The 17,500-nt window shown below is 40.2% G+C and overlaps 2 protein-coding genes across 2 annotated transcripts; both read left to right on the forward strand.

The window, feature by feature from the left end:
- The first annotated feature begins 7,684 nt into the window (after nt 1–7,684).
- LOC144542871 (E3 ubiquitin-protein ligase TRIM39-like) lies at nt 7,685–10,531 on the forward strand. Its single transcript, XM_078290256.1, has one exon. It carries the CDS (start codon nt 7,984–7,986, stop codon nt 9,391–9,393), a length of 1,410 nt encoding a protein of 469 aa, XP_078146382.1. The 5' UTR covers nt 7,685–7,983; the 3' UTR covers nt 9,394–10,531.
- A 5,132-nt stretch (nt 10,532–15,663) lies between these two features.
- Nucleotides 15,664–17,184, forward strand: LOC144542872 (E3 ubiquitin-protein ligase TRIM35-like). Its single transcript, XM_078290257.1, has one exon. It carries the CDS (start codon nt 15,664–15,666, stop codon nt 17,062–17,064), a length of 1,401 nt encoding a protein of 466 aa, XP_078146383.1. The 3' UTR covers nt 17,065–17,184.
- The last annotated feature ends 316 nt before the right edge of the window (nt 17,185–17,500 follow it).

The following is a 17,500-nucleotide window of genomic DNA, read 5'->3' on the forward strand; positions in this document are numbered from 1 at the left end:
GTCAGGCTGTGAGCAGATCAGTGGGACTGGGATTAATAGAAATAGTCTTCTTCTTCTCTCTCTGTCTGTGTCAGCAGGGCTAAAGAGAGACTGCTGACAGGGTGAGAAGGCTGCAATGTGGTCTTCAGTGACAGCAGATAACCAGGAAATACTGGAGAGAGAGGGGGGCGAGAGAGGATACAACTGTGTGGGGGAGAGAGAGAGGGAGAGAGAGAGACAGAGAGAGAGAGTTTCTCTGTGTGTGTTTAAGACAGGAAGGACAAGGAATACAGAAATCATTGTGTGAGAAAGTGAGAGTGTATTTCTGTGTGTGTGTGTGTGTGTGTGTTTGAGACAGAGAGAGAATAATGCATTTGTTTGTGAGAGTGTGCATTTCTATGTGTAACCAAGAGAAGAAGAGAGTGTGTGAGGGATGAGGTAAACAAAGTGTGTGTGTGTGCGTGTGTGTGTGCAGAGATAGGAAGGGAGAGAAAAGAGGGATTAAGGACAGCGGGAAGGAAGGATGGAGGGAATATATATCAGTCTAGGTGGACCAGCAGAGGGAAGACTTAATTATCTCTAGTCTGAGATAACGATAGAGAGAGGAGAGAGAGAGAAGGAGAGAGAGAGAGAGAGAGAGAGGGGGAGAGAGGGAGGGATGGTTAAACTCGCTACAAATGGTGAAAGAAAACGAGGGGAACACTGAAAATCCTGACCGATTTTGAACACATGAACGCATCAACACAGATTTCTCAGACTCTAAACGATCGTGCTGCATTCAGGTCGCATCGGAAGAAGCGGAAGAACAAGACGACGTCACATTTCTACTTTCAGGCGTTTTAACCACAGTCTGTAACAGATGCAGCAGTGAGTTTCTTCCTCCATCGTCTTCTGGAGGTTTAGAAGCTGCAGGTTGTGTTTACAGTCGAGGGGCAGAGGGGCGGAGCCAAGGTGGAGGGGGCGGATTGACCTGTCAATCACTAGGGAAACAACCCCGTGTTTTATCTGTTAGAAGAAGAGAAATTAGCTGCTGAGACCAAAACCTCTTGTGGAAAAAATGTATTGACTTTATATTTTATTTGTACTTTATTTGGACTCTAGGGGACGTTAGAGGAACTCCTGCTGCTAGACTTCAGCTTCAGATTCATGAATTTTAAAATCAACCATAAAGCAGATGTTTCTAATTATTTCTAATTTTTCTTAAGTAGAGTTGATTGTATTGGTGTGAACAGAACTGAAGATCTTGATTTTTATCAAACCTCGGACTGCCAATGTTTACCATGACCGTCTTTTCCCAGTCGGCAGCTCGTGTTTACGGTAAATCTGACGTGATGTGAACGCAGCGCTAGACGAAGACGGGGATGTCACACTCTTAAAGGGAAACCAAACACAAAGACTAGTTTGCAGGTTGACTGACATCTACTGGTTAAAAACATGTTATTGCAGTTGCAGTCTGCTATTGGCTAATCTTTCTCTGGTGGAAGTTTTCCCTCTACTTTGATTTTCGATGCTGTTTGGTTTCCTGAAACTGACTGATGTGATTTTATAATAAAGAGAGGAGGAACAGAGAAGATAATAAATAATGTAATGAATTACTGCTGTCAGGGAGTGATGAGTAAAGTAATTATTTTGAAATGAGTAATGAGAAATACATAACTTTTTAACAAGCACACAACTTAAAGTGTGTGTCGACACAACCGTAACCCAGTGGTTCATCTCTTTCTCCTGTTTATCTCACTGTTTTTTCTCTCTCTCCTGTTTGTCTCAGAGTTTCTCGGGTCAACTTCTGATTCAGTCCAACGTGGAATAAATATACAGCAGTTTGTGTCTGAACGAGCAACAGATAGACCTCGAAAAAGTGAGAAAAAGAGAAATAATGAGAGAAAAGAGGGAGAGAGCAGGAGAAATGACAGAGGAATAGAAATGGAGAAAAGAAGAAGAAGAAGAAGAAGAATGAATTCAGTGAAAGAAAAGGAAGAGGAGAGGGGAAATGTGGTGGAAGGAAAAATGGAAAAAACAGAGAATTAGAAAGAGCGGAGAATGAATTAAATACTGAAGAACGAGACGCCGTCAAGGTCGATGTGACCGGTGTCAAGAGAGAGACGGTCATTATGTCTGTCTGTTCCCCCTTCAGTTCCCTGCAGTTCAGTAACACACACACACACACACACACACACACATCAAGCTCCAATGCCAGTTAGTATAAACTGTGTGACGTTTGTAGAGAAATTCATCCTGGGTTTCATAACTCACACACACACACACACACACTTGTAGCATCGATCATCTTGTTCAGGCTTTTATCCAAACAGCCTCACAGGACAAAGAGTGAATATATTTGAACTTCATAAATAACAACAACAACATGGCTGCAGTGGGAGTTGAACCACTAACCTGACAGTGTTAGTGCCTTGCTCTACACAGTGAGCTAAACAGGGACCTGAACACAGACTGGACTTTAATTCTACAAACATTTCTTGGAGGCAGAAATAATCTGATTGGTTGAGTAAATAAAATGATGAAAAATAATAAATATTTGCAGCCTACTTGAACAAAAGATCATTTTTGAGTGTGTCCATCAGCAGCAGAAGTGTTCTTGAGGAAGACACCAAAAATAGCAAATATAACCAAAAAAAACAAAATACAAAATAAATAATATAGCTGCATGGCAGCAGTGGAACGGAGAGAGAGATACAGACAGAAAGAAAGAAAAGAAGACGGGTAGAGGACAGGGAGAGAGCACAAAAAACACAATTGTACAAAATTAAATTTAACTTGATGCTTTAATAAAACACGCTGAAGTGACAAAACAAGGTGAAAACGAGACAGAGGGAGACAGAGAGAGAGGGATATATGATGAAAGAATGAGAAAAACATGGAGGTAGAGAGAAATAGAACAAGACAGGAGAGAGAAAGAGAGAGAGAGAGAGAGAGAGAGAGAGAGAGAGAGAGGCTAACTGCATCTGATAATGCATCTTCCTATTGTAATTGGAGTTTGATTAATTAGACTGAACACTGCTCGCTAATGGATGTATGAGGAACACACACACACACACGCACACACACACACACACACACACACACACACGGCACGGACTAATCAATACAGGCATATTAAGGAAGTATCGATTAAGGAAATTAAACTTTTAATTAATGAGCGCTGCGGCCCGCTGCCCCCCGGCTCCAGACGTGGATCGAACCCGCAGCCTTAACCCAAATTATATTTATGTTCCCATCAATATCACATCCAAGCAGCGCTGTTAAGTACACAGAATATTTACGCTCTTATCAATAACACATTTGTGCTTTTCTGGGACGTATACAGCATGTTTACGCTTTTATCAATAACACATTTGTGCTTTTCTGGGACGTATACAGCATGTTTACGCTTTTATCAATACCGGCTAGTTCAGTAATTACAATTAAATGTAAAAAGAAAAGCCGGAGGGCAAAAGACATTCGACATAAATTACATCCAATCCAATAATTAGCTAACATGTAAAATCTAACAATGAGTTACATATACTCAAATAATTGTGGTGCAGGAGTGATTAGTGTACATGTAATCAATTAATTACTGTACATGGAATCCAACATTTAACCTGCATGGAAACTCTTCTAATTAGTGCACCTGCAATCAAGTAATTACACCATACACGCAGTGTAATTAGATAATTAGTGTGAATGTAATCCAGTAATTAAGGTAAACAAAGTCCAATAATTACCTTACACATGAGTCAAATAATTAGTATACACATAATCAAATAGTTATTGTTCATAAAATCCAACTATATTACTATACAAATCTAATTATTACTATATAAAATCGAATAATTATCAAATAATTACATTACACAAATAATTAGTGTACACATGATCACATAATTACACTACATAAATAATAATCACATAATTATGGTAAATCCAATAATTATCCCGCATATAAAATAATCAGTGTGTATATTATTCAATATTTATTGTAATCCAACATCTACCACACTGAACATCTACTAATAGATTCACATCAGAGGTGTGACCAAGTCAACTTCGTTCGAGTCCCAAGTCAGTCTCAAGTGTTGAGGCTCAAGTCTCAAGTCAAGTCTCAAGTCTAAATGTAGAACAGCAAGTCAAGTCAGAACAAATCAAGAGTCCAGTATCAATTTAATATCTTAAAGAAAACTAAATATCTAGGACTTTTCAATGCAATATGGTTTTAATAGGATAAAAACTTGGTAAGAGCATCATGAGTTTGATTTCTATAATCAGTTTCAACTTCAATAAATTCAATCATTCCATACAAATTCAGAAAACAGAATTTAAATTCAGTCGTCCGCTGGAACAAATCTCATCACTTTCAATCTAAGTCATTTACACAAACACAAGATCTCAAGTCAAGACTTTAGAAACCTTTTCAAGTCATCAAAGTACAAGTCAGAGTCAAGTCCCAAGTCACCAGAACCCAAGTCAAGCCAAGTCTCAAGTCTTCTCTTCATGCAGCAAGTCAAGACTCAAGTAATTCAAATTGTGACTCGAGTCCAAGTCATGTGACTTGAGTCTCCACCTGTGGTTCACATATAATCAAATAAATACGGGACATGAAATCCAGTAATTACCTTGCATGTACAATTATATAATTACTGTCCACAAAACCACTTAATAAAATGAAATATCGATGTTTAAATGTGAATTCCATACTAACACAATAACTTCTAATGCAGATTTTCTTCTTCGCTGCTTTTCTGTCAGTTTTTAATTAGTTTTCTTGTTCCCTCTTTTCTTTACTACCTGCATACACAGATAAAACGCTTAGTCTTGTAAAATGTATGCACACACTCTGTCTCACACACACACACACACACACACACAGTGTTTCATCAGTGTGTGTGTGTGTGTGTGTGTGTTAATCAGTGTTTGTGTACATGAACACCTCTGCACTGATCCCAGACTCTAATCAGTGATGTCATCAAGATGTACAGCCTCCACTCAGACTTAAAGGTGAACTTGACATTTAAAGGGCAATCGACAGCTGGCTCCCTCTCTCTCTCTCTCTCTCTCTCTCTCTCTCTCTCTCTCTCTCTCTCTCTCTCTCTTTCCCCCTCTCTCCAGACATAATCAGAGATTTTCCTCTTAACTGCAGGTTCGCTGGACTAATGTCACATTCATTTGCACTTTTTTCTCACTTTTATCTGCTTTTTTGGTCGGAAATAGAAACAAAAAATTAAATAAAAAATAGAGGTGATGAAGCATAATATTTTGTAGAGGACATTCAGGTGATAACCCCCCTTCTGGCGGCCATCTTGGAGGTCCTCAGCTCTGTGAACAGCTGACTGTGTTTCTGTCGTCTCAACAGAATTGAACAGACGGTTAATTTCTGTCTGTTTCTGACTGAACTGATCATTTCATCACTGATCCATCTGATTGATTTAGTGTTTAGATAATGTCAGCTTGTTAGCTAGCTAACCATAGTATCTGGTCAGCTAACATCACTGTCTTGTTGTTAACACATCTGATTAGCACACTAGCTAACGTAGCTAGTAGCGGCTAGCGTTAGCATGTTCACATTAACATCAGTGTGTTTGCCGGCTAGTTAGCTAGCTAACAGTTTGTTCAGGTTAACTGAGCTGACTCTTCTCAAGCTACAACTCAGAGTGTTTTGGAGTAGAGACTAGGGCTAAAGACAAGACAGTTTACTGTGTCACAGTAACCAAATCCACCTTATCACACTATTCACTTTTACTGAGAACGTTACTGAATGGATCTACAGCCACACCACAACAAGCTGACTCAGCTGCTCTCTGCTTCTAGCCCATTTGTTATAGATTCAGATATTATCTGCACACAGACAGATCTCCAGTGTTCCTCCATGTTGGCACCAGACACGGTGGACAGATTTGTGACACGACTGCAAAGCCTTTTGTTTAGGGTGACCACATTTTCAAACCCCCAAACTGGGACCCTTAACTGTACCGCACGTTCATGCACGCGCACACGACACATTGATTGATTGACACACATACAGACAAATCAGTGTTGAATTCAGACGCGTGGTGCATTGTTGATGTTTTTTGATTGGGTTAGGTAATAATGAGCGGGACAGAACATGATAAACGTCTATGGGTTAGGGTTAGGGTTAGGGTTAGTGCTGAAAGTGCTGAAAACAAGTATAATGTGGTTAGGGTTAGGGTTGGGTTAGGGTTAGGGTTAGGGTTAGGGTTAGGGTTGGGGTTAGTAGTATTATTATTATTATTATTATTATTATTTTAATTGTGGTGAAAACCGGGACAATTTGGTAGTGAATGTTGAAAACTGGGACATTTTAGTGTTTTACAGATATTTGTCGGGACTCGGGACACCCATCTTGAAACCGGGACGTCCGGTCACCGTACTTTTGTTAGACCTGCTAGCAGAGGCGACAGGTACATGTGAGGAACATTCAGCTTCAAATTTTGGTATCTGGGCGACACACAGCATCATTTGAATAGTTTGTCAGCCATGGCGACTGAGGCCGCTACATCACAACTCAGTTCACGTACCATCTGTAATCTCAGTGTCCCCGTCTTCAGCGCCTGATTCAGGGTTCCTGGTGTAAACTCATATATCCTATAATCCCAACATTTTATGAATGCAAAATTAGGCAAGAGAGGGGTTATTTCTATGTTCCCGTTTTAAAGTAATGAGGGAGTGTTGGATGAGTCTGTTCAGTTCAGATTTACAGTCGTGCCGCACCAGAAAAGTCAGTTCAAAGTCATCGTCATTTCTAGCTGCTATTTGCATCATCCAGCGTCTCCCTCAAATATATATATAATATATATAGCAGAGGCTCAGCGGCCTGCTGAATTTATGAGTGCCTCCATTAATAGCAGAAAAAATTTACACCCAGACTTACTGTTTTCCCTTGCGATATAATACAGCCATCAAGGTTTACTGTAAGGTTTTGAAACTGGTGCTTCTGTTTAGCTGGTCCAACAATTAACAGTTTGGTTTTGTGTGGGTTTAAAAGTAGAAAGTTGTCGAACATCCAGGTTTTAACCTCAGCTAAACAACCCTCTAAGTTTAAGAGACTGGAGGTGTTGTCTAGAATATACAACTGGGTGACGTCTGCATAGCAATGGAAATTAATGCAGCATAGACAAAATAATGAAGACCAAAGAATTGATCCTTGAGGTGCACCATATTTAAGACTGAAATTATCAGAAATATTACTGAAAACCACACAGAGAGTTGAAAATCTCCAGTGGAGCCAATCTCAGAAAGCAGAAATGATTTGACAACATGCCTTTAAATAATTAACATCTCAGGATTATCATTGTTGTGTTCTGGATTTAGAAATACAAATGCGCAGTTCATTTCCAAGACGCTGTATATTCAATTTTGAAAAAAATAAAATAAAATAAGGAAAAGCATTTATCATTACAGTTTGTTCATTGAATATATCTCATCTCTCATATCATCTACAAATTTCTTAGAAATCTCATTTTGGGTTCAAATCCAAATCAAACTCTAGTTGTCTGGAGCCTCTATCAGACTACAATACCCAGAGAGCAACGAGAGAGAAACACTGTGGAATGAAACTCAGCTCTGCTCTATTACAGTAAACAGCTGAGCATTTAGGAGAAATGGGCTGACAAAGCTCCGCCCCTTTCTCTGACTCAACTCAGACAAACCAGGAAACAGTTTATTATTCTTCACTCCTCACTGAGAAGAGACACACACACCGAGAGACAGACGATAAGATTCACCTTCAGACCAAACCCACGACTTCCACTGAGGGAGGACAGCTACAGGAGGGAATACTGGGAATACTGGAAATACTGGGAATACTGGAATACTGCCACTTCAACCTGCTGCTGACTCCTCACACTGAACGTGAGTTTTAGAAGAAACACAACTCAAAGTGAAAGTAACTTTCAGGGAATATTCTAGAGGAGGAAGTGGTGCCACAACTGACTGACTTCCTGTTTGAGCGGTCTGTCCGGTTTGTTTTCAGCTTCACTCAGAGAGAAAATGTCTTCCAGATCAGAGGAGGATTTCTCCTGTTCTGTCTGCTGTGACATCTTTAAAGATCCTGTCGTCCTGTCATGTAGCCACAGCTTCTGTAAAGCCTGTCTGCAGAGCTGGTGGACAGAGAAACAAATACATGAGTGTCCAGTTTGTAAGAGAAGATCTTCAAAGAGTGAACCACCTCGTAACTTGGCGTTAAAGAACCTGTGTGAGGCTTTCTTACTGGAGAGAGATCAGAGAGCTTCAGCAGGATCTGAACTTCTCTGCAGTCTGCACTCTGAGAAACTCAAGCTCTTCTGTCTGGACCATCAGCAGACAGTGTGTGTTGTCTGTCTGCATTCAAAAACACACACCGACCACAGAATCAGACCCATCGATGAAGCTGCACTGGATCACAAGGAGGAACTTCAGGAATCACTGAAGCCCTTAAAGGAGAAACTGAAGCTCTTTAATGAAGTTAAAGGAAACTGTGATCAAACAGCAGAACACATTAAGGTCCAGGCCCGACACACAGAGAGGCAGATTAAGGAGGAGTTTAAGAAGCTTCACCAGTTTCTACAAGAGGAAGAGGAGGCCAGGATCGCTGCACTGAGGGAGGAAGAGGAGCAGAAGAGTCAGACGATGAAGGAGAAGATGGAGGGTCTGAGCAGAGAGATAGCAGCTCTTTCAGACACAGTCAGAGCCATAGAGAAGGAGCTGAGAGCTGAAGACGTCTCGTTCCTGCAGAACTACAAGGCTACAGTGGAAAGAGTCCAGCGCCCCCTGCTGGAGGATCCACAGCTGGTCTCAGGAGCTCTGATAGACGAGGCCAAACACCTGGGCAACCTGAGCTTCACAGTCTGGGACAAGATGAAGGAGATGGTCTCCTACACTCCTGTGATTCTGGACCCCAACACTGCTGATCCAGATCTCATCCTGTCTGAAGATCTGACCAGTGTGAGACGTGGAGAGAGACAGAAGCTTCCTGACAATCCAGAGAGGTTTAACTACTGCTCTGTCCTGGGATCTGAGGGCTTTAACTCAGGAACTCACAGCTGGGATGTTGAGGTTGGAGACAATACAGTGTGGAGTCTGGGTGTGTTAGCAGAGTCTGACCAGAGGAAGGGAGACATACGGTCTGGATTATGGATAATATGGTTCAATGATGGTGAATACACAGCACTCTCCCCATCAGATCCGGGCACTGTTCTCCCAGTGAAGAAGAAGCTCCAGAGGATCAGACTGCATCTGGACTGGAACAGAGGAAAGCTGTCATTCTCTGATCCTGATACTAACACACACATACACACTTTCATACCCACTTTCACACACACTTTCACTGACAGGCTGTTTCCATTCATTAATACTCTGAATAAACTCTCTCTGAAGATTTTACCAGTGAAGGTCTCTGTAACAGTGGAACAGCACAGTTAGAGATGATGATGATGATGATGATGATAATGATGATGATGATGATGATGATGATGATGATGATGATGATGATTCTCATGATGATGATTTTATGTACAGAAGCTATCCATTTCGATAAGAGGAATACCGCTCATTTTAAGGATTCATTATATAGAATCAGTGAATATAATCAACTCTCTAATCTGTGATGTCATCAACATGTGCCCATGTTGTCCTAATGATGATGTAGCTGTCATGGTGATGTGGATGACATCTATAACAACAAAAATAAATAACAAACAAAACAAAACAATATAAAAACATTAAAGGAAATCTCAGTGCTAAAAAGATTATTGAAGGCAAATAAAACACAAGAAAGAAAGAATATATAAATAATATAAAATGAAACAAAATAAAATGAATAAATATTGAAATAATCTATAACATTCAAATAAACAAAAATAGTTTTACATTACCTCAAAGTAGACGAGCTCTACTTTGTTAAAGTGAATTTTCTCTATATTTAGACTGCAGGTAAAAGTTCTTCCTGTCTTCTTTGGTTCTTCATCTGAAGTGTTAAATTTATTTGATCTAACTTTATTCCAGGTTCTTAGAGTTTCTCTCCACTGTAACTCGTCTTCTCTTTGTAGTTAAATCATTTAAACTGCAGCAGATCCTGGACTGACTCTAATATTTACAGCAACAGATCCAGGCTCAGCTGAACTCTTCATTTACAAAACTCTTTATATCCATTTGGGAAAATAAATCAGAACCTCATAGTTTGTCGTTCAACATCTCCAACATCCAGACGATCCTGTCTGTAAAAGAGTTTTCATTTTGTCAACCGAGGACTTCAGTCATCTAGAGTCCTTTAAAAAGTACCATCATTTTAATTCTGAATTATCAATCAGTTTGTCACTTTATTTAGAGGGTGGAGATTTCATTTTGGATTCAGACTTCATGTAATGTTGGTGATTTAGGAATTGAAGCTTTCTCTACTGTTGCACTCATTGTAAGTCACTCTGCATAAGAAAATCAGCTAAATTCTCAAAATGTAAATTTCTGATAATGTTGTTAGAACTGTAATATTTTACCTACTGTGATTATTGTCATTTACTGCTGGATAACTTTGCATCTAAAGCCAATAAAGAATGAAGTTAAGAGGGAAATGTGTTCAGATTTACTGACTGTAATTTCAGCAGCGTTGTCATCATGTCTAGGTTCTGCTGACTAAGAGATCCTACTGAGCATGTGCTAAAACAGCAGGACTTAAAGCTACAATTTAAAAATACATAATTCAAAGTGTTTTTTTTAACGTCCCGTTTTAAAGTAATGAGGGAGTGTTGGATTCCAGTGAGTCTGTTCAGTTCAGATTTGCAGTCGTGCCGCACCAGAAAAGTCAGTTCAAAGTCATCGTCATTTCTAGCTGCTATTTGCATCATCCAGCGTCTCCCTCAAATATATATATAATATATATAGCAGAGGCTCAGCGGCCTGCTGAATTTATGAGTGCCTCCATTGATAGCAGAAAAATTCATTAATTTTTTTTTTCTAAATCTCAGACAACCTTTAGAAAAAAATACACAGTGGCTTCAGTTCAGCCAGTAAAGGCTCCAGCAGATCTAAAAAGTTGTCAAGTGATTTTATCTCTTTTCTTGACCTATCCTATGATATTTTTAGTCAAATTTTCTCACTGCACTTACAGATAATCTTGCTGGTTTCAGTAAATTTCACTTGATTCATGCCAATATGACTTCTTTCAAGAAATCATCATAAAACAATGAAGAAAATGGAAACAAGAAACTTTCTCCAAAACAATGGGCCTCATGCAGGAAGCGATATACGAACAAATTTTCTCTTATTTTTGTTCGTATCCACGATTTGTTCTTATTTTGTTAGTACCCATTGATTTCTGGGATTCACCAATGTTTTCTTATTTTTGCTCTTCTCTTAGGTAAGAGAAATTTATTACGAGTGGTCGAGAGCACTCTTACCAAGATAAAAAAAAAACATCTCGTTTTCACAGTCCACAAATTGTCCCAACGCAAGGAAACATAAGTTTTAAATTTGAGGAACATAAAAAAAACGCATGAATATCATATAATCAAATGATTATTAGATTATTATATGTTTTAGAGCAGTGGTTCTCAACGTGGGGTCCGGGGACCACCAGGGGTCCTTGAGGGGGTTCCAGGAGGTCCCCAGCAAATTGATGAATTGAACTTCACCATTATTTAATTTACAAGAAGTGAACACAATTAGAAAACGTAGAAGATCATAGTTTCTCTGTTATCTCTCTACCTACAATACAGACAGTCATGGGATTCTGGACAAAATCAAATCTGACAATAAAAATATTCTCAGATTTGGGTCTGAGAGACAAAATGTCATCAAATGGGGGTCTGTGGCTCTAATGTGGACTAAATTAGGGTCCTTGATATGAAAAAGGTTGAGAATCAGTGTTTTAGAGTAATTATAATGATTGGAATATTATATATACTATTGGTCCATTGAGCCCAATTAAGACTATAAAAACCCTTGGATGATATTGCGTGCGTTCAGCTTCTGAATGGCTTACATATTGCTCTTGATGCTTTGGCCATCCAGGCCTTACCCAGAAAACACATTTTTAGAAATCGCACAGATCTATTTGATGAGACGGATGAATGGCTGCTGAGCCGGTTCAGATTGCCAAGAGCATCTCTCCAATTCTTGGCCATGTGCCAGAGTACTTGCACACGGCACAACACTTGCCCTTATATGGTGTTTAGGGGGCGTTACCTATGCTAATAACAAACAATCGGCCACGCGCCTCCAATTTATGATCAAGTGGGATTCATCATTCAGCACACCTGGGTAAGAGCAGATTTGGATGGTTAAGAATGTTTGGTGCATCTGGAGTTGACTTCTCTTATTTTTTCTCTTAACAGAAAATTAAGAGAAAAAATAAGGGAAATTTAAGAGAATGTTGCTGCATGAGGCCCATATTTGTTATGTACATTCTCCTGAAAAAGTCAAATTTGAAACCGGTTTAATTATCTGCCAGCGCAGTGAGATGATTTTTCCAAAGTCCTAAAATAAGCTTGATATGTTTGGATACAAGATACAATAACTTAACAAGTTTGTCAGTTTTTGCAGTGTGGTTAGATTTTCCTGATGAATCCCTGTCTGAATTTAACCGCTGGCTGTGTGAAACCAAACAACAAACCCCATCATGTCACTTCACAGAGGAGAGAGTTGGATGTTTTACAGACTGCAGGAAACAGGAAGAGAGCAGAGCGAGTATTCTGTTAGAGATGCTGGACCACAACTTTCCCCAGCCTCCATGACGCACCGTCCCGCAAATATGATGTCATTTGTTGTTGTTCATTTGCGCATTCGGGTCGCTTCACAGTAGGTCGGTTCATACTGATGTCAGATAAGACATGTGGTTCTCAACGTGGGGTCCGGGGACCACCAGGGGTCCTTGAGCAAACTGATGAATTGTTAAACTTCAGCATTATTTAATTTACAAGAAGTGAACACAATTAGAGAATGTAGAAGAATGATTGTTCTGATCATAGTTTCTCTGTTATCTCTCACTACAGACAGTCATGGGATTCTGGACAAAATCATATCTGACAATAAAAATATTCTCAGATTTGGGTCTGAGGGACAGCATCTCATCAAATGGTGGTCTGTGGCTCTAATGTGGACTAAATTAGGGTCCTTGATATGAAAAAGGTTGCATCACTGAGATATGAGACAAAAAAATCGGATCTGTGCGAAAAATCGAAATTGAGCACTAAAACCTGCAGTGTGAACGAGTCGATGAAGGTCCTCACAAGTGCAGTGATACAAACCAGGGTCGGTCCCGTCCTGAACATTACATTAATTACCATTACATGTTCCTTTAACATTTTATTATCTTCAGTATTAATAATATATAACACTGTGTGGGATCTCAGATATGTGGGAAAAAACAAAACAAATTTCACAGAATTTCATTGAATTCAATTCCAATTCTGTTTCCAATTCCTCAGCTGAATTGACCCCAGCTAAGAACAGAGCACTGGCTGCTACAGACCGGCAGAACATCTGCAGCAGCCTGTTGCTCACGCTGAAGGACCCGAGTCTCCTCAGGAAGAACAGCTGCTCTGTCCTTTCCTGCAGAGCCTCGGTGTGTCCGACCGGTCCGGTTTGTTGTCGAGCTGCACTCCTAGGAACCGACAGGAGTTCGCCATCTCCACCTCCTCCCCCTGGATGGTGACGGGGGTTCGGGGGGCTTCCTGCTCCTTCTGAAGTCCACCACCAGCTGCTTGGTCTTCCTGATGTTGAGCCGGAGGTGGTTGTTGTCGCTCTCCACCAGCTCCCTGTGTTCCTCCTCAGTGTCCTCCGTGATGCGGCCGACAGGAGGAGTCGTCAGAGAACTTCTGTAGGCGGAAGCAGAAGTCCGAGGTGTAGAGGGTGAAAAGAAATGGTGTTAGATATGAGCCACAAGCTACCTGGGTAGATGGTAAACAGGTTGCGGCATTCATTTGACAACAATACATGGATGTTTAAAAATGATTCATATCTGATCATTTCTCATATATAATTAAACTACAGTAGATTGTGGATTATCCTGCAGTTTTGGGCTGGGTTTCCCAAAATCATTTAGAGACTAACTTCTTTTCCGTCCCATTGTAAATAAATTAACGTAGTCTAAAGATACTGTTGGGAAAACCCTGTAGCAGCTGATAACTTTTGCATTATAATAATAATAATAACTTGATAATTATAATTATTGTAATAAAAAATCCCTATAAATGGGTCAAAAATGTAGCAAAAACTGATCTTGTCACTGATAATTACATTATTACATCAAACTGGCAATTATTACATCATAAAAAGTGGTGTCACATCATAAAATTTTACAATATCAGTCTGAGGATGTTATTATGCATTTATGACATTTTTATTACATTCTTGACTTATTGATTCTTGATTGTTTGTAGGGTCAAATTTAGCCCGCAGACATTTGGACATCAGGCAGTCGTTCATCATCAGCTGAAACAACTACTACTACTACTACAACTTACTGAGTCCTCCAGTGATAGAATTGGTTGGATTTGTTGTTTCGTTTTGTTTCGGATATGGAAAAAAGCTGAGTCAATGTGCCTCAATGTGAAATAAAAAAAAAAAAAATTACACCCAGACTTACTGTTTTCCCTTGTGATATAGTACAGCCATCAAGGTTTACTGTAAGGTTTTTAAAACTGGTGCTTCTGTTTAGCTGGTCCAACAATTAACAGTTTGGTTTTGTGTGGGTTTAAAAGTAGAAAGTTGTCAAACATCCAGGTTTTAACCTCAGCTAAACAACCCTCTAAGTTTAAGAGACTGGAGGTGTTGTCTAGAATATACAACTGGGTGACGTCTGCATAGCAATGGAAATTAATGCAGTATAGACAAAATAATAAAGACCAAAGAACTGATCCTTGAGGTGCACCATATTTAAGACTGAAATTATCAGAAATATTACTGAAAACCACACAGTGAGTTGGAAATCTCCAGTGGAGCCAATCTCAGAAAGCAGAAATGATTTGACAACATGCCTTTAAAGAATTAAGATCTCAGGATTATCATTGTTGTGTTCTGGATTTAGAAATACAAATTTGCAGTTCATTTCCAAGATGCTGTATATTCATTGTTGAAAAAGAATTTAAAAAAATAAGGAAAAGCATTTATCATTACAGTTTGTTCATTGAATATATCTCATCTCTCACATCATCTACAAATTTCTTAGAAATCTCATTTTGGGTTCAAATCCAAATCAAACTCTAGTTGTCTGGAGCCTCTATCAGACTACAATACCCAGAGAGCAACGAGAGAGAAACACTGTGGAATGAAACTCAGCTCTGCTCTATTACAGTAAACAGCTGAGCATTTAGGAGAAATGGGCTGACAAAGCTCCGCCCCTTACCTGACTCACCTGAGACAAACCAGGAAAGGAGTTTATTATTCTTCACTCCTCACTGAGAAGAGACACACACACCGAGAGACAGACGATAAGATTCACCTTCAGACCAAACCCACGACTTCCACTGAGGGAGGACAGCTACAGGAGGGAATACTGGGAATACTGGGAATACTGCAATACTGGGAATACTGCCACTTCAACCTGCTGCTGACTCCTCATGCTGAACGTGAGTTTTAGAAAAAACACGACTCAAAGTGAAAATAACTTTCAGAGAACATTCTAGAGGAGGGAGTGGTGCCATGACTGACTGTTTGAGCTGTTTGCCCAGGGAGTTTTTAGCTTCACTCAGAGAGAAAATGTCTTCCAGATCAGAGGAGGATTTCTCCTGTTCTGTCTGCTGTGACATCTTTAAAGATCCTGTCGTCCTGTCATGTAGCCACAGCTTCTGTAAAGCCTGTCTGCAGAGCTGGTGGACAGAGAAACAAATACAAGAGTGTCCAGTTTGTAAGAGAAGATCTTCAAGGAGAGAACCACCTCGTAACTTGGTGTTAAAGAACCTGTGTGAGGCTTTCTTACTGGAGAGAGATCAGAGAGCTTCAGCAGGATCTGAACTTCTCTGCAGTCTGCACTCTGAGAAACTCAAGCTCTTCTGTCTGGACCATCAGCAGACAGTGTGTGTTGTCTGTCGGGATTCAAAAACACACACCGACCACAGAATCAGACCCATCGATGAAGCTGCACTGGATCTCAAGGAGGAACTTCAGGAATCACTGAAGCCCTTAAAGGAGAAACTGAAGCTCTTTAATAAAGTTAAAGGAAACTGTGATCAAACAGCAGAACACATTAAGGTCCAGGCCCGACACACAGAGAGGCAGATTAAGGAGGAGTTTAAGAAGCTTCACCAGTTTCTACAAGAGGAAGAGGAGGCCAGGATCGCTGCACTGAGGGAGGAAGAGGAGCAGAAGAGTCGGACGATGAAGGAGAAGATCGAGGGTCTGAGCAGAGAGATAGCAGCTCTTTCAGACACAGTCAGAGCCATAGAGAAGGAGCTGAGAGCTGAAGACGTCTCGTTCCTGCAGAACTACAAGGCTACAGTGGAAAGAGTCCAGCGCCCCCTGCTGGAGGATCCACAGCTGGTCTCAGGAGCTCTGATAGACGAGGCCAAACACCTGGGCAACCTGAGCTTCACAGTCTGGGACAAGATGAAGGAGATGGTCTCCTACACTCCTGTGATTCTGGACCCAAACACTGCATATCCAGGACTCATCCTGTCTGAAGATCTGACCAGTGTGAGACGTGGAGAGAGACAGAAGCTTCCTGAAAACCCAGAGAGGTTTGACTCCTACAGCTCTGTCCTGGGATCTGAGGGCTTTAACTCAGGAACTCACAGCTGGGATGTTGAGGTTGGAGACAATACAGTGTGGTTCCTGGGTGTGTTAGCAGAGTCTGTCCAGAGGAAGGGAAACATACGGTCTGGATTATGGATAATATGGTTCAAAGATGGTAAATACAAAACATTCTCTCCACCAGATCCAGGCACTGTTCTTCCAGTGAAGAAGAAGCTCCAGAGGATCAGACTGCATCTGGACTGGAACAGAGGAAAACTGTCATTCTCTGATCCTGATACTAACACACACATACACACCTTCACACACGCTTTCACTGACAGGCTGTTTCCATACATTATCACTGGGGATGAAGTCTCTGTGAAGATTTTACCAGTGAAGGTCTCTGTAACAGTGGAACAGCACAGTTAGAGATGATGATGATGAAGATGGTGGTGGTGGTGGTGGTGATAATGCTGATGATGATGCTCATAATGATAAAGATGATGATGTCATGAACACATTCCATCCATGTCTGTGAGGGGAATGCCACCCATTTTAAGGATTCTTTATATAAACATTATATATCAGTTATTCTTATTTCTAGGACAGTCAGTGAATATAATCAACTCTCTAATCTGTGATGTCATCAACATGTGCCCATGTTGTCCCGATGATGATGTAGTTGTCATGGTGATGTGGATGACATCTATAACAACAACAAACAACAAAAATATACAAACAATATAAAAACATTAAAGGAAATCTCAAAGTACACAAACAAAGGAAACAAAATAAAATGAATAAATATTGAAATAATCTATAACATCCAAATAAACAAAAATAGTTTTACATTACCTCAAAGTAG

Source organism: Centroberyx gerrardi, chromosome 19, assembly GCF_048128805.1.
Source record: "Centroberyx gerrardi isolate f3 chromosome 19, fCenGer3.hap1.cur.20231027, whole genome shotgun sequence".
Taxonomy (NCBI): Eukaryota; Metazoa; Chordata; class Actinopteri; order Beryciformes; family Berycidae; genus Centroberyx; species Centroberyx gerrardi.